We start from the raw sequence: 18,442 nt of genomic DNA on the forward strand, positions 1-18,442 counted from the left end.
TTGTCTATAAGCCACTCTTGCTGTGTGCTTGGGGTCATTGTCCTGTTGGAAGGTGAACCTTCTGCCCGCCCTGCTGAAAAAACCAGCATATGCTGGTTAGGTATGTTTTGGTGCTGTGATGCTGGTTTTAGATGGTTTATGCTGGTCCTTTGCTGGTTTATGCTGGTCCTTGACCAGCATAAACCAGCAAAGGGCCAGCAAAGGACCAGCATAAACCAGCTAAAACCAGTATCCCAGCACCAAAACATACCTAACTAGCATATGCTGTTTTTTTCAGCAGGGCAGTCTGAGGTTCTGGATGCTCTGGACTGGGTTTTCATTAAGGCTATTTCTATATTGTGCTGTGTTGAGCTTCTCTTCTACTCTAGTCCTTCAGTCCCTGCTGCTGAAAAACAGCCCCACAGCATAAGGCTGCGACCAGCGCACTTTACTTTTGGGATGGTACTCTGCAAGTGATGACCAGTCCCTGGTTTCCTTTAAACATGATGCTTGGAATTGAGGTTCATCGGACCAGAAAATCTGCTTCTCACAGTCCTTTAGGTGCTTTTTTTTTTTGCAAACTCCAGATGTCTTTTAATGTTTCTTCACTGAGGAGAGGATTGAGTCTTGCCACACTTCCATAAAGCCCAGATCGTTGGAGAGTTGCAGTGATGTATGTTCTTCTGTAAGTTTCTCCCATCTGCATATATGATCATGGAGCTCAACTAGAGTGAGCATCAGGTTCTTGGTCACCAGGCTAACCAAGACCCTACTCCATCCAGTTTGGTCAGGAGGCCAGCTCTAGGAAGAGTCCTAGTTGTTCCAAGCATTTTTCATTATGGATAATGGAGGCTACATGCTTCTGTGAACCTTCAATGCAGCAGATTTTTTTTTTTTCTGAACTCTTCTCCAGATGTGTGGCTTGATGCAATCCTGTCTCTAAGCTCTACTACAGGCAGTTTTTTTTATACCTCAGCACTTGTTTTTTGCTCTGATACGTATTTTCAGCTGTTAGACCTTTTCGTTAAGATGTTTATCTTTCAAAATCATATTTGTCACAGGTTAACTTCACTCAAAGTGTAGTAACATCTACAAGCAATATGAATGCTCCTGAGCTAAATTTCAACTGTCCCAGAAAAGGTTATGAATACTTATGCAATGGAATCATTTCAGTTTTTTATTTCTAATAAATTCACAGAATTATTACAAACTTCGTGCTTTGTCATTATGGTGTATGGAGTGTAGATTGATGTGGAAAAAAGTAATTTAAAGCAGTTTAACATAAGGCTGCAACTTAACATGAAAAAATTAAGGGGTATAAATACTTTTGCAAGGTACTGTAATTTGAGATCTGTTGGAAATAACATGCGTTGGGTTCATTTTTAAAACTACTGAAAGTGTGAAAATTAGCCAGCTTTTTTAATTTAGTTTATTTATTTAGTTCATTTTCTAAAATGCCACAGGGCCATACAATTCAGTATGCTAATTGAAGAAACATACCTAGTCTCTTTCCCTGGAAATGGCAACTACAGGATGAAACAAACAAGATGATACATTCTATAGTAATATAAAAATATGTACAATTGCTGTGTAATGTAGTATCACTTCTCATACACTGTAAACCATCACATGTATTTATATGCGGATCTGAGTAGGCCGTGACGTCACGCAGTGTGTTGTCAGGGACTCGCCCGGGAAGAAGCTTAAACAGCATAGCGCTCTGCTTCGTCAAAATGGCTGTTGTTGAAGATGGTGAATAGGAAGAAAGAAGCGCCGTAGACCGATAAACGAGAGAGAAATACCCCTCTTTAAACGGACATTCAGACAGCAAAGCATTTCAACGTTTCATTTCTGTGAGGTACGTATCGTAACACAAGGCAGATGTAGGCTTTAAATCGCCTTTGTCGGTTGATGCCGCGTATGATTGACAGTCCATATAGCCTCTTATAGGACAGAAACGAGCACCAAACTGTAGAATTAAGCAGAATTGAACATCCACAGCGAATAAGATGTAGTTTGTTATGCCAATGTGCTAATATACTGATACGGTTCATTTGGTCAGGGTTGTTTTGATGGCGATTAATTGGTCTCTCAAAGTGAGTCAGTGCATCAAAATGCTTACATGTTGACGAGACACTGCCTGTCCTGTTTATTTGTGGAAATACATTCTTTAATATCAAATTACAATAATGTTTACACAGTCAAACATATCAGGAATAACAAACGCTTTATTACCGTACAAATAATGTTTTGAGGTTTTATTGGGTACCTTCTCAGGTAGGTCCCATTTATTTGACGTTGTATAGTTATTGTTTTAGCCATATTTCTATCAATCTATCTATCTATCTATCTATCTATCTATCTATCTATCTATCTATCTGTCTATCTGTCTATCTATCTATCTATCTATCTGTCTATCTGTCTATCTCTGTCTGTCTAGCTATCTATATGTCTATCTAAAGTGTTAAAAGAATGCACATTATGCATGCAATAAATAGACAAATAAATAATAAAATCTAAAACAAAAATATAACTATATCTATTTTTTTTGTTATTTTTTATATAAACATACAGCAAAACATATAATGTGTAGTAATTTAATTGTTTTATGTAATATTGTGTGCTTCTCACCAGTCTTTCTAGATCTGTATATAATATGAAGCACCATTGTAATTGCAGGGCTGTCAGTCATCTCAGCATCTAGGCGTAAACAACTCTTGGTCGCCATAAATAATGCGTGATGCCATTCCAGAGCAGACAGACAGACAGCAGTCACAGCTAGCAATCTAAAGGCATTCAGACAAAAGCAGAGGACGGTGTGACACTGAGTGTCCTGGATATATGGTGTCACATAGTGGTTTATAAGAATAACTTGGGTGTCATGTTTCACTGATAGAGCTTAAAGAGCTGACTGGATTCCTGAGTGAGCTGCCATGTTCTCTTTGTTGTTATCCACTTGTCTGTTGAGCACCTGTCTGTTTTCCCCCTTCCTTTATACAGTCTGTATTGAAGGTTAAATTGAGGGCCACATAACGGTGCATATTAAATGAGGGTCAAATGCTATCAAATATTAATATTAAACATTTATTTGCATTGATTTGTGGTTGGATTTTTGCCACACGGGTTTGTATAGGGTGTTGCATGATGTAGTGTTTATATTCAATTTGATCTATTTATTTATCTATCAATCATTCTATCATTCTTCTGCCTGTCCTGTTTATTTGGGGAAATACATTCTTTAATATCAAATTACAATAATGTTTAGACAGTCAAATAAATCAGGATTAACATTTATTACTGTGCTTTATTACCGTGCAGGTAATGTTTTGAGGTTTTATTAGGTACCTACTAGAGGTCGACCGATATGGGTTTTTCTATAGCTGATGCCGATGCCGATGTTTAGAGGTCAGGGTCAGCCGATGGCCGATATGTGCTGCCGATTTTTAGGGCCGATATCTTGAAGTTCTTCCCTTTATTTGCATGCTAAAATGTCACATTAATAATAAGTGGATGCACATCATTTCTAAACTTAACATCATGAACAATGAACACAAGGAACCATCTTTTGGATCTTGATTTTGTGCACTGCACAGTATTATTATAAAAGATTTAACCAAAGTTAACCAAACAAATCAAACTGACCAAGTATTAAAGGTCCCACTTTACATTAGGTGAACTTAACAACTATGTACTTACATTTAAATTAATAATTTGGTACAGTGTACTTATTGTGTACATACATGTTTTTACATTGTATTTATATATTTTTAAAAACCTATATGTAATTACATTTGTAATTAATTTCTGTAATTACCACTGTTGAACCAACCCTTACACCCTAACCCACCCTGAAACCTACTCATACCACCAAACCTGCCCCTAACCTTACCCATATCCCACCTTAATAGAAGCAAAAGTGTTTTGCAATGCAATATGACCACATTAAGTACATTGTACTTTTAAGTACATAATAATTAAGGCCACCTAATATAAAGTGTGACCGTATTAAATATATAAAACAGATCATATAAAAACTGTTAATCATTTACATAAAAGTTTAAGAGCTGAGATTAATGTGAAACTTTAATATTTTAAATAAAATTTTGAAAACAGACATTTTAAATGATTTATGTAACTGAGAGGACCTGCCAGCAGATGGCGGCAAGACACTGATTTAATTACTGAATCATATCATTAATTTTATTCGTTGGAGCAGCTGATTCATTCCTGAATAAAGCAAATGACTCTTTATGAATGAGAAATTGAATAATTTCACTAGATTCGTTTAAAAACGCACGTTAAACGAAACACCGCTGTTTAAATGGAGATGCACAGCGGCTCAGTTGTGACTTGTTTCAGAATACTTTTGATGACAAGAAAGAGCAAAATCTTACTTTTGACGACGAAATAAAGCAAAATCAGGCAATAGTGTAATCTGCCTGCCACCCACCCGCAACCTATATTTGTTCTCTGATTTATCTAACCTCACACAATAGCCGCTTTTCCACTATCGGGCCGAGCCGTTCTCAATGCTTAACCGTTCTTTTACGTGCCGATTCGGGCCAGTCGGCACGGATACGGTTTGATTTTCCACTGCGGTGCAGATAACGGAACTATTTGGAATGTAAATACAAATGCGTCAGTCGTTGCCTTGGTAATGCAAGCCGCGCTTCTACTGTTATTTTCCTTTTGGACTTGATATGTATGTTTGAGTTATTTTTATTTTTTATTTTTTTTCCGGCACTGTTTTGAAACTTTTCTTAATGCCCTTCTCTGCAAGACACTGCACTATAATAAAAAAAAAAACTTTTTCGTTTCTCTTTGCACCCTCCAGCTGTTGTTGAATTTTTCTTTCTTGCCAAATATCAATATTAGAGCAAATGTTTCATCCACAGACCAAAGTGTCTCAGCCATTTGTATTTATATTTACCGTATCTGTTTACTGCGCTCCCGCTTTGCCATAGAGAAACTGGTAGCCGGGCAACAGAGTGGCGACGCCATGCAAACGCATTTTATCAGCCCGGTTCAGCACGGTTGTCTAACCGTGCCAAGAATTCCGGGCTGAGAACGGTTTGTAATCGTTCCGTGCCGTACCAGGCTCAGGTGGAAACACAACTGGAACTGTACCCGACCGTTCTAAGAACGGTTCGGCACGATGGTGGAAAAGCGGCTAATCTTCCTATTACAATTATTCTAATTCTTAGTTTCGTATGATGATATGATGAATGGATGGTTCATTTTAACAGCTGATTTTCCCATCGCTGCACACTTATATAGGCTTAATCACTCGTGCTTTTAAGCCAAATCCATGCTGAAAAAAATAACGTTTACTGACATCTGGACGTGACCATATATGTATAAACTCGCAGTATCTGGGGTGACGGAGAGGACGGTGCGGTGCGGGAGCATCAGGGGCAATCATCAAAATATATTTAAAAGAAAGCTGGCGCCACGGTCCTGACCACATCACTCAGGTTCAGATTTTAGAAAATGTAGTTAATGTTTACATCATTATTGATTTATCTCATCCACGCGCGACCCACCCACAAGTAATTAGAATGCATTTTATTATTACCCCACCCGTGGATATATAACCACCCTCTGTGCATCACTGTATCTGAGCGAGGCTGAGTATCATAACGCTGCATTGTTTGTGAGAGTCGCCGCCTTCTTCACCCCATGGACACAGTGAAATTCTCCGACTCCAATACAGGAAAAATAAAACAGAACTTATAACACTGGGGCTAATATGTTAGCAAACAAGTTGCTGATCGTTTTCGACTACAGTCTTTAAACTTAACTGCAAGTAAGCAAACCTTTAACTAGCCGTAGCATTATGCCAGTTCCCGACGGTTCTATGATTTTCTTTCACTAAGTGAAAGCAACACTTCATAGTTTACCAGTAATATATAGTACATATATGGCCATGGGACTTTAAGCCTTACCTTTATCTCTCAGAACTGTTATTGAATCTTACAAAAGTTTTGGCTTGGGGTCCTTCACAGCAGCGTTCCACCGCACCAATAACACGGGGCTGCCCGCAGACGTGCCTGACTTTAAATCGGCGCTACTAAACACGGGAATCGTCCGATGCCGATATGTTAAAAAATAGCAAATATCGGCCCGATATATCGGCCGGACGATATATCGGTCGACCTCTAGTACCTACTCACCCAGGTCCCATTTATTTGACGTTATATAGTTATTGTTTTAGCCATATTGTTATCTATCTATCTATCTATCTATCTATCTATCTATCTATCTATCTATCTATCTATCTGTCTGTCTGTCTGTCTGTCTGTCTGTCTGTCTGTTTAGCTATCTTTATATGTCTACCTAGAGCGTTAAAAGAATGCACATTATGCATGCAATAAATAGACAAATAAATAATAAAATCTAATAAAAAATAAGAAGTGTTTATATTTAATTTTATCTATTTATTTATCTATCAGTCATTCTATCATTCTTCCTGTCATTCTATATATCTGTCCATTTATTTATTTATTGCTTCATCAGGAATATTTTTTTTTTATAAAGTATTGGAATGATAAATATTTAAATGAAAAATTGTATATAATGTTGCAAACAAAGCAATACAATTTATTAATGGGAGAAAATTGAAAGTGTTACACTACCAGTCAAAATGTTTTGAACAGTAAGATTTTAATGTTTTTTTTTAACCAAGACTGTATTTATTTGATCAAAAGTACAGCAAAAACAGTCAAATTATTTAGAAATATTTTTACTATTTAAAGTAACTGTTTTCTGTTTGAATATATTTTAAAATGTCATTTATTCCTGTGAATTCAAAGCTGAATTTTTAGCATCATTACTCCAGTCTTCAGTGTCACATGATCCTTCAGAAATCATTCTAATGTTCTGATTTGCTGCTCAAACAGCATTTATTATTATTATGTTGAAAACAGCTGAGTAGTTTTTTTCAGGTTTCTTTGATGAATAGAAAATTCTAGAAGAGCAGAATTTATCTATTTAAATCTTTTGTAACAATAAATGTCTTTATCATTACTTTTTATCAATTTAAAGGGTCCTTCCATAATTAAAAAAAAATCTCCAAGCTTTTGATGGTATTGTCTATAATGTTACAGCTTTTTATTTCAGATCTTTGTATTTGTCTATTTATCAAAGCATCCTGAAAAAATGTACTCAGCTGTTTTAAATATCGACAATAATAAAATTAATAACAAATGTTTCTTGAACAGCAAATGATGCTGAAAATTTAACTTTGATCAAAGAAATAAATTACATTTTAAAATATATTAAAATAGACAACTGTTATGTTAAATAGTAAAAATATTTTAATATATGCTGTACTTTGGATCAAATAAATACAGGCTTGGGGAGCAGAAGAGACATAAAAAAATTCTAAAAAAATCTTACTGTTCAAAAACTTGACTGATAGTGTAGGTACAACATTGTCTATTTCATAGACATTTAAGCTAAATATTTGTACTAAATAGCTGTAAGGAAACTGTGGAGGTGTTTTGAATTATTGAATAGTTATTTCTGTGTTCTGCTTATCTGCACCAGCTTCCTTTCTCCTGACATTTAAAGTTCATTGCTGTTCTTGGCATGTAGTGAAGCGAAGGCTCTGCTCTCACTTGTCACTCAGTCAGGCCAACTCAGCAATTTACCATCTATAGCAGTTAATCTCAAAGAGTTTGAAATCAGTTACTTATTTCCCACTTATTTCAACCTGTGTTTTAAAAGTGGCTAAATGTGTTTCTACTCAGGGTGTCCAAGTGAGTGGCAATCATGGACACCACAACCTCCATCAAGATGACCACTCTGGCCATCCAGAACCTCTTCAGCTACGTGGAGGAAGAGAATCTGGCTGCCGTCAAAGCCCATCTTGACAAGTTCAAAGAGGTGGATGGTCGAAGCGATGTAAGTTACATCTAAAAAAAAATCAAATATCATTTAAGATAAACAGTTAACATTTAGAAATATCAAATATCTATCTTCCTTATTGTGTCTTGGACAGAATGGACAGACTCCTCTGATGTTGGCCTCAGAGCAGGGCAGCATTGAGATTGTTCAAGAGCTCATCAGAAGGGGAGCAAACGTCAACTTGGATGATGTGGTGAGAAAATGCCCACTTTAGCGGTACAAAATGATTTGGAAGTTTTTTGTTTCTTCAAAACATTGCAGATATTCACATAACAATCACCAACCAAAAGTGAAGCAGACATTTATAGCAATTATTAGCAGCTTATTACAATGTTGTTATGGACTAAACAGATGACAGCTGCTATCTGCTATAATGAAATAATGAACAAAATAATAAAGAGTACAGAAAATAAAATATACTACCAGTCAAAAGTTTTTGAACAGTAAGATTTTTAATTTTTAAAGAACCAGACAAGTCTGCACTTATTTGATTATTCAGCATCATTACTCCAGTTTTCGGTGTCACATGATGCTTCAGAAATCATTCTAATATGCTGATTTGCTGTTCAAGAAACATTTATTATTATTATTATTATTATTATTATTATTATCAATATTTAAAGCAGTTGAGTACATCTTTAGGATTTTTGGATGAGTAGGAAGATCAGCATTTATAATAATGATAAAAAATGTTTTTTGAGCAGCAAATCAGAATATTAGAATGATTTCTGAAGGATCGTGTGACTGGAGTTATGAAACTCAAAATTCAGCTGAAATCAAAATTCAGCATTGAAATCACCGAAATAAATTACATTTCAAAATATATTTAAATAGAACACTGTTATTTTAAATATTAAAAATATAAAAAAAAATTACTGTTATTGCTGTGCTTTGGATCAAATAAATGCAGGCTTGGTGAGTAGAAGAGACTTCTGTAAAAAGCATTACAAATCTTACTGTGTAAAAACATTTGACTGGTAGTGTATATATTATAATTAATAAGATAATAAATATATACAAACAAATATATTAAGCATAAAAACAGTAAGTGGAATACTGCTTTAAATTGTTGTAGTTTTAAAAAAATATTAAAACGTTTTCTGTTTAATTTAATTGTATTTTTGCCATTCAGTGAAACTATCTTGTCAGGCATATTTACAACAAAAATCAATTTATGCTGTATTTAAAGACAAATTACTATCACCCCAAATACTATTTAGTTGTAATTCTGCATTTTTACAATTTGCCTAGGTTTTGCCCATTTGTCAGTTAAAAATGTTTTATTCATTTAAAACACAATTTTAATATGTACAAGTCAGAATAAGCATGTTTTTTAAATGTTTACATAAATATCGTGTTACACTGAATGACAATGTAACATAATTTCCACCAAATTGTAACATTTTATTCGTCAAAAACGTATTTGAAACCTTAAAAGTAGAAACTTTGCTTACATTTAATGTGCTTTCTGTGGACATAATATCACTTTTGTAAATTTCTACATCTTAACGCCTTTGACCCTGTACTATGTATGGGATTATAAATTATAAATATTTTTTATAGTATGTCCCTTTTTACTTTACTAACAGCAGCAATCTTCACAGCATTTTTTTTATTTTTTATTTTTTATTATTTAAATTATGATTTTTTTATTATTTAAAAATTAGATATTGAATCCCAGTAGAAATCTCTCTGAATTCCTGTGCAATTTTTTTTTTTTTGCCATATACTTGAAGCCTGTATAAGGTGTGGTGTCCATTATAATTATGCCGTAGGGCTTTTCTTTCTAGTACATCTCCTGCACACTCCATCACTGTTCCCATGGCGACATTAGCCAGTGGTTCAATGGTTTCCATAGCGACCCGTCTCTGTGCTTTTCCCTGATAGGACTGCTGGTCCGCTCTGATCTCTGCAGCGAAGGAGGGGCATGTGGAGGTGGTGAAAGAGCTGCTGGAAAACAGTGCTTATATTGAGCACAGAGACATGGTGAGAAAATCTAATAGCAAAAGTTTGCATCAAAAGCATTATTTTGTACAACAATCACATTTGGAAAATAAACACATTGTTATGTAATGATTAAAACTTAATGGTTTGGCTTTGTGTCATGCAGGGGGGTTGGACTGCCCTTACTTGGACTTCATATAAAGGTAGAATTGAGGTGGCCAAGGTGCTGCTTGAGGCTGGGGCAAACCCAAACACCACTGGACAGGTAAAACTTGCATATGGTATAAGCACATACAAGCTAAAATCAATAATAAATCCAAATAATGCCAATTTAATATATGCAATCACTGACTAAGATTTCATGCATTTTTCATGATTAGCAATACAGCGTCTACCCCATTATCTGGGCAGCCGGTAGAGGCCATGCAGAGATTGTGAAACTCTTGCTGGAATATGGAGCTAAAGTCAACTGCTCAGATAAGGTGAGTTAAACCAATCCTGGCTGACTGATTAAATTAATATTGGGCCTCATTTATGAAAAGAACGTACAACAGAAAATTAGGTGTACAGTCGTTTCTATGCAAAACTTGGAATTTATCAATGGTGACATGAGCGGTGGATACGATCAAATCTTACGTCAGGTCGGCGCCGATAGCCTTGTGGGCGGCACGCCGACATAAAGTGCCGTTGCGTTCCAGGTGTCCCGTGTTCGAATCCCGACTTGAGGACCTTTCACGATCATTACTGATCTGTCCTATCGCAAAAAAAAAAATAAAAAATCTCACGTCAGGTCTTAGCTCATATATGCATGTTTTTGAGTTAAGGTCTTTTTTAATCCAAAATTCTTGTCCGAAATTTTTGCATGTTAAAAAATAAATACGACCTCACATTGTGTCAGTCACGTTTACACACTGCCTCTGAAACTTTTGTCTGTCATAAAAAATTTCAGATCAGTTTTGATTTTCTGCTTTTTCACATCTGTAGCAAGCATTTTGATAGGAAAGGATGATGAATATGAAAAAACGTATACAAAAATTGAATGTGCAAAAAACTCAGTGTGCAATGACCTTTAGCCTGAATTTGCATGCAGAATAGAGAGCTTCGCAGAATTGTAAAATGATAGCATTTTGTTCATTTTGATCATTTTCCTGACCGACAAACAAAGCTTTTTTATTCTTTCAGGGTGTTAGATTTATATGCACAAATCAGTGTTCATTTTTGACAGGCATTTTTATTTAGTCTTAGTCTTTATCCTGAGACGAAAATGCTTAATAGTCTTAGTCACATTTTAGTCATTTGAGTCTTTCATAGTTTTAGTCGACGAAAAGTCATTGCATTTTTGTCAACTTTTAGTCATTACTTTTAGTCAAACTGCAGTTACCAACATTTATTTTGGTAGCTATTTTATATGTAGTCTTCAAACAAAAAGAATCATTCATTCTTCTCATAGGATTATATATACAATAAGGATATATATACAATAGAGATACACATTTAACTCATTTTTCAGATACAGTAGGTTTACTTAACATGTATACATTTATTTAACATCTTTTGTTGGTTAACATTAATGGCACAGATAGGTATTTAATTAGGAATGCTGTCCCTTTAAGGTGGAAGCCATGCATGTAATACTGACACACATTCAGTTTTCACCTGTTTAGGTTCACTTAAGCCATAACCCACTGTATTTACGTGAGATACTCAACATGATAGACATTTGGACTACTGTGTGTGAATTTGAGCACTGAGAACTGATTGTGCGCTGTCAAAAAACTGAAGAAGTGGAGCGTGCGCGAGAGAGCACTTCTGTCTGTGTGTCTAACTTTAAGTTAATCGACAACGAATTGACTCCTGGGAAAAATGGGCTGTCTGGTCACCCTTTCCCTAACTCTTCAGGTGCTGATGCCATTGTTTTAACTAATCGCACATACGATTAGCTAATAATCAAACTAAAATGCAGTCAACCAAACATAAAACTTACACTGCGCAATTTTAAGGTCCATTCTAAAATCAGTGTGCAGCGCCAAAATAAACTGATGATTTACGTGGATATTGGAACACAAGTAAAGTACAAAGACTCGTCTACATCATGAGTTTCACAGGTTTAGCAACCAAATGTTACATGGCAAAAAATGGAAACATTTGGATGTCGATAAAGAGCCCAATGCTCTTTAATTCAGCTTTAGTCAGTTACTCATTTTAGCTCGACATTTTTATTCTGTATTCACTGTAGCCAAATTTGTGTTTTACTTTATAGTTTAATATACAGTTTTATAGCTACTCATTGTTCATTCTTGTTGAATCTCACCGTTAAATTTAAAGGGTTTGTTGTGGATTAAGGAGAACTAAATGGGCTGTTTTGTAATGTTTTGTTACAGTTATTGATATTAAATATACTAACTGTATAAATAAATGCCATTGTTTGCAAATATAAGTTTAAAGGGTGTTTTTAGAGTAACTCTTTCATGAGTTTACTTCCTCTTTTTGGCCAGGTTTTGTTTCTCCATGTCGTAAACTCTAGGGCAAAGGCTTTTAGACCGTGAGTCATAATATTTAAATGACGATTATTTTCAGTCGCTACATTATCAGCGCATATGTTTACACGTTAGATTGATAAATGAGGCCCATTCTGTGTTTAATTCAAGTTTTGTTGACAAAATAATAAAAATTTACTTACAACGAAAAGGGTTAATTGGAAGGGTACTTTTATTGCAAGTGCATTTTATTTAGTTCTGTTTCTACAAACCAAAGTCAACTTTATTTTCTCTGGTAATCAGCAGCATGGCAGAGTTGCTGTTGATTGATTTTAAATTGTAATAAACAGGAAATATTCCTTTAATGATTTTACTATGAGATATGTTAAAGATAAAAATTTGAATATTTAACTTTGAAATTTGTCATTTTATACTTTTAGTACGGCACCACCCCACTGATCTGGGCTGCAAGAAAAGGTCACTATGACAGTGTGATGCATCTGCTGGAGAATGGAGCTGATGTTGACCAGGAGGGGGCGGTATGTGCTCATCATTTAGCATAGTGCTTTTCAACCTTTTTGTCTCTAAGGCCCCTGTTGTCTTCAACAATTTTCGAAGGTCCAGTTTGTGATTTACTGGATAAGAATTAATCAATTTTTTATTTTTATAATAAAACAATACAATTTTTTAGAGCTTGGCATAACTAGTAGAATATATTTTCTTTAAAAATTCTCATGGAGTTATAACAAAGATTTTATTCATTTCTGTGACTTTTACTGGTTTAGAAGTCACATTTTTAAAATGTATGTAATCATCAAGATGTACACTTCCATTTAAAGGTTTGCGATCAGTAAGATATTTAATGTTTTTTAATGTCTCCTATGCTCAATAAGGCTGTATTTAAAAAATATAAAAATACATATATAAAAAACAGGGTAACACTTTACAATAAGGTTCTTTAGTTAACATTAGTTAACCACAGTAGTTAACATGAACTAATAATGAACTGCACTTATACAGCATTTATTAATCTTTGTTAATGTTAATTTCAACATTTACTAATACATTATTAAAATCTTGTTAACATTAGTTAATGCAGTGTGAACTAACATGAACAAACAATGAACAACTGTATTTCTGTTAACTAACGTTAACGAAGATTAGTAAATACAGTAACTAATGTATTGGTCATGGTTAGTTCATGTTAGTTAATACATTAACTAATGTTTAACTAATGAACCTTATTGTAAAGTGTTACCAAAAACAGTAATATTGTGAAATATTATTGCAATTTTTAATATTGGATTCCTATTTTAATATACTTTAAAATATAATTTTTTATGTTTTGTTTATTTATTTGGATCCCCATTAGCTATGACCTAGAGCATTGCTAGTCTTCCTGGCTCCACACAACACTTAACATTCATACATTATTACATACATAAAAAAAAATAAATAAAGAGAGAAAAATAAACAAAACGTTAAATACATTTTCCACATTCCAAAACATCTCTATAAACATTTCTTCCACCTTTTTAATATCTTAAACACCTACAATAAATACTATATTTATTTCTGTGATGCAGTGCTGAATTTTCATCAGCCATTACTCCAGTCTTTAGTGTCACATTTAGAAATCATTCTGATATTCTGATTTATTGTCAGTGTTGAAACTGTTGTGCTGCTTAATATTTTTTTGGAACCTCTGATACTTTTTTTGATTCTTTGATCAATAAAAAGTTCAAAAGAACAGAATGTATTCAAAATATAAATCTTTTCTAGCAATATAAGTCTTTACTATCACTATCAAATACTATCTATTGAACACAATTCTTGCTAAATAAAAGTATTCTTTTCTTCTTTTTTTATTATATTTTGAATAAACACTGTTCTTTTTAACTTTTTATTTATTAAAGAGTCCTGAAAAAAATCACAGGTCCCAAAAAGTATTAGGCAGCACAACTGTTACCAACACTTGCTATAAATAAGCATATTAGAATGATTTCTGAGAGACTAGAGTAATGATGGTAAAAAATCAGTTTTGCTTCACATGAATAATTATATTTTAAAGTATATATTAAATTGCAATAATATTTCACTTTTTTTTCTGTATTTTTGATCAAATAGATACAGCCTTGATGAGTATAACAAACATTACAAATCTTACTGATCCCAAACTTTTGAACAGCAGTATATATTCTTTTCATTATAATTCTAATAATCCTAACATGGACAGGGTTTCCAAGACATTGGGAATTCTGGTTCCTCAAAGATCAAATTAATCTTGATTTTTAGTTGTTTTAAAATTGATTTTAAATGGTTTGAAGTCATCTTGTTGTCTCCTTGAAAGTTGGCTGAGGCCTTCTAGTGGGTCCTGGCCCTTCTGGTTGAGAACCACTGATTTAGCAGCATTCCACCAGAATCTCGAGGGCCTGTCGGTCTTATGTTATTAATCTCACCCACTCAGAACTCCATGACGGCACTGATCGTGGCTGTGAAAGGAGGATATACAGAGGTGGTTAAAGAGCTTCTGAAGAGAAACCCTAATGTAAACATGACTGACAAGGACGGAAACACCGCACTGATGATCGCAGCTAAAGAGGGCTACACTGAGATTGTGCAGGACCTGCTTGATGCCGGCACATACGTCAACATCCCAGACAGGGTGAGTTGAACCTTGGAACGAACCATTAAACATACAGAAATCACTTGTAAAACGTATATACTGGATAAAAATGACCTGGGATATTGTGCATTTTCATTATGTATTGTAGAGCGGAGACACTGTGCTGATTGGAGCTGTGAGAGGTGGGCATGTTGAGATTGTGAGGGCCCTACTTCATAAGTATGCAGACATCGACATTAGAGGCCAGGTAAAATGCTTGCTATATCATATATTTGACCCTGGACCACAAAACCAGTCATAAGGGTCATTTTCTTAAAGCTGCTGAATAAATCAGCTTTCCATTGATGTATGTTGTTTTAGGATAGGATGAGATACAACTAAATTAAATTGACTCTACTGTTTGTTTGTTGCAGGAAAATAAGACCGCTCTCTATTGGGCTGTAGAGAAAGGAAATGCAACCATGGTTAGGGACATACTGCAGTGCAACCCTGACACAGAGACCACCACTAAGGTAAAGAACAGCAAGAATTGTGTTAAAAAGATTTTTGAGTTTTAAGCCAGTCTTGAGTCTGTATTTGTATGTATATGTAGGATTCTGAGACTCCACTAATCAAAGCCACCAAGATGAGGAACATAGAAATAGTGGAGCTGCTGCTGGACAAAGGAGCCAAAGTGTCTGCAGTCGACAAGGTAAAACTTATGTCACTATTTAATGTACGTAATTCACATTCGCATTATAAGACTATACCACACTATAAATCTATACTCTCTTTGGCTAAAGAAAGGGGACACTCCTCTTCATATCGCCATTCGTGGACGGAGCCGCAGGCTGGCTGAGCTCCTTCTCCGTAACCCTAAAGATGGCCGTCTGCTTTACCGGCCCAACAAGGCTGGGGAGACACCCTACAACATTGACTGCAGCCACCAGAAGAGCATCCTCACCCAGATTTTTGGAGCCCGTAAGTCTGAGTCTACATCTCCATTATGAGCTTTACACTCATTATTAGGGCAGGATATCGATACAGTTTTTCTGATTTATTAGATTCTGATTCACTAGTTCTTGATTCACTTTTGATTTAGATTCCATTTGTTTTGATTCTGATTGTTACGTGTTTGATGTTTAAAAGGGATGATAGCGTAACATTTAGGTGAGACAATAGCTGTTGAGCGTGAGGCAGATCAAAAGATGACAAAGACAGGGTACGTTTAAAGTATTTACTTGGTTACGTTATGAGTGTACAAGTAATTAAATGAAAAGAGATAAAGTTTAACACAAATAGCAAAAGAAAAATATGAGTGTCACCCAAATCAAAGAAATAAACAAAACAAAACAGCCTTACGTCTAACCTCTAAACTGATTAAAAGAAAATAAGAAAAGAAAACCGAAATCTTCAGCGTATACGACGCCCTAGCTAAACTCAATTAAACTACAAAGCAAAAGTACAAAAGTGGCATGACACACACAAACCTAAACTAACAATGTACAAACTAAACTAAAAGGAACAAAACAAACAGAATCACGGCAGTTGACTAATTGTTCGAATTATCACAAAGGGCATTTATGGTTAACGAACTCGATGCACAGAAATCACAGAAGGTGCATTCTTAACTTTAAACTTGGCATGTGATTCTAAAACTCCATAAGGACAGAATTTTCTCTCTCTAAATTCGATACAAGTCAATAGCCAAAAACAAATCTCACAATAGATCAAATTACACTGCACAAAGCATTACTTCGAAATTCAGGATACTTTAAGCATTTGAAGATACTGTTGTAGCACACGAGACTGACTGCTGTCATAATGATGACTGACAGTCTGGTCAGCCAATTAACACAGACCTAGAAATGAGTAAGAAATAACACAAAGATGGGGAAGTGATGAGAAAAACAAAATATACACAAATAAGAAAAACGAAATAAATACAAAGCACACGTGGCACGTAACACTGATTAATTTGGGTTTATTTTAGTTATAATGTCCATTTTTCTTACATACACTACCTGCCAAAAGTTTTTGAACAGTACGGTTTTTAATGTTTTTATATAAGTCTCTTCTGCTCACCAAGCCTGCATTTATTTGATCCAAAATACAGTAACATTGTGAAATATTTTTACTATTTAAAATAACTGCTTTCTATATGAATATATTTTAAAATGTATTTTACATTTTCAGGATTCTTTCCTGAATACAAAAAGAACAACGATCAGCATTTATCTGAAATAAAAACTTTTGTAACATTATACAAAATACAATTCAAATGCTTGGAGTCAGTATATTACAGTATATTATTTATTTTTTTTGGGGTGGGGGAATTTAAAATAAATAATTATCTTATTTAGCAAGGATTCTTTAAATTTATCAAAAGTTATGATAAAGACATTTATAATAATATAAAATGTGTATTTCAGATAAATGCTGTTCTTCTGATCTTTCTATTCATCAAAGAAACCTGAAAAAGTTCTACTCAGCTGTTTTCAACAATAATAATAATAAATGTTTTTTGAGCAGCAAATCATAATATTAGAGTGATTTCTGAAGGATCATGTGACTGGAGTAATGATGCTAAAATTTCAGCTTTGAAATCACAGAAATAAATTAAATTAAATTTTAAAATATATTAGCGTTTATTTTAAATAGTAAAAATATTTCAAAATTTTACTGTTTTTGCTGTACTTTGGATCAGATAAATGCAAGTTTGGTGAGCAGAAGAGACTTATTTTAAAAAATTACAAATCTTACTGTTCAAAAACTTTTGATTGGTAGTGTGTGAAATAAATTCTCTCTGCAAATGCTGTAAATTAGCTCCTGTTTCAGACTGTTTCAAATCAGTAACTCAACTATTGGAATTGTTTATTAAAAGAAGTTACTCAAAAGAGTAATTCATTTTGGGAATCAAATTGCACTGTTTTCACATTTTGTTCATGGTTTACTGCACTAAAAAGAACTGGCTCATAAAAATCATTTGTGCATAAATCAGATTTGACTGGTTGTTTCTTTATTGTAAACTTTGCAGTACATAGTCACTAATCTACAAAAGTCTTGATCTCTATAGTTCAGAACCCAACAGTTCTTTTAAGTAAACATATGTTTTGACTTGCTGTAGTTGCATTTCAGCACTAAATTATACCGCATTTTCTGTAGGTTATGAATGACCTGTGTGTATTTTTGCCCCTCTCTGTGTTGTCCCCTTTAGGACACCTGTCCCCCACAGAGTCAGATGGGGACATGCTGGGCTATGACCTGTACAGCAGCGCTTTGGCAGACATCCTGAGTGAGCCCACCATGCAGCCGCCCATCTGTGTGGGTCTGTATGCCCAGTGGGGCAGCGGCAAGTCCTTCCTGCTCAAGAAACTAGAGGGTGAGCATTATTTAGAGTCGCTCGGCTTAAACTAGGAAAGTGACCTGAAAAGGATATTTTAAAGCACAGTTTACTCATGTACAGCACGTACCTACCTAGCTTTTTAGCTATTTCTGAGCTTGAAATGTTTAATCGAGCTCAATTCGC

General features: G+C 34.6%; 1 protein-coding gene across 5 annotated transcripts in view; it reads left to right on the top strand.

Annotated features, from left to right (window-relative positions):
- The first annotated feature begins 1,674 nt into the window (after window positions 1-1,674).
- Window positions 1,675-18,442, top strand: part of kidins220b (kinase D-interacting substrate 220b) — a 36,522-nt gene continuing 19,754 nt past the window's right edge. For all 5 annotated transcript variants that reach the window (XM_073817000.1, XM_073817001.1, XM_073817002.1 and 2 more), the window contains exons 1-13: window positions 1,675-1,837; window positions 7,731-7,884; window positions 7,982-8,080; window positions 9,775-9,873; window positions 9,998-10,096; window positions 10,212-10,313; window positions 12,749-12,847; window positions 14,776-14,973; window positions 15,083-15,181; window positions 15,348-15,446; window positions 15,527-15,625; window positions 15,717-15,894; window positions 18,131-18,295. In XM_073817000.1, coding sequence (XP_073673101.1) covers window positions 7,753-7,884; window positions 7,982-8,080; window positions 9,775-9,873; window positions 9,998-10,096; window positions 10,212-10,313; window positions 12,749-12,847; window positions 14,776-14,973; window positions 15,083-15,181; window positions 15,348-15,446; window positions 15,527-15,625; window positions 15,717-15,894; window positions 18,131-18,295 — 1,468 coding nt within the window. In that variant the 5' untranslated portion in view covers window positions 1,675-1,837; window positions 7,731-7,752. The remainder of the gene's footprint in view (window positions 1,838-7,730; window positions 7,885-7,981; window positions 8,081-9,774; window positions 9,874-9,997; window positions 10,097-10,211; window positions 10,314-12,748; window positions 12,848-14,775; window positions 14,974-15,082; window positions 15,182-15,347; window positions 15,447-15,526; window positions 15,626-15,716; window positions 15,895-18,130; window positions 18,296-18,442) is intronic.

Source organism: Garra rufa, chromosome 13, assembly GCF_049309525.1.
Source record: "Garra rufa chromosome 13, GarRuf1.0, whole genome shotgun sequence".
In the NCBI taxonomy this organism is placed as follows: Eukaryota; Metazoa; Chordata; class Actinopteri; order Cypriniformes; family Cyprinidae; genus Garra; species Garra rufa.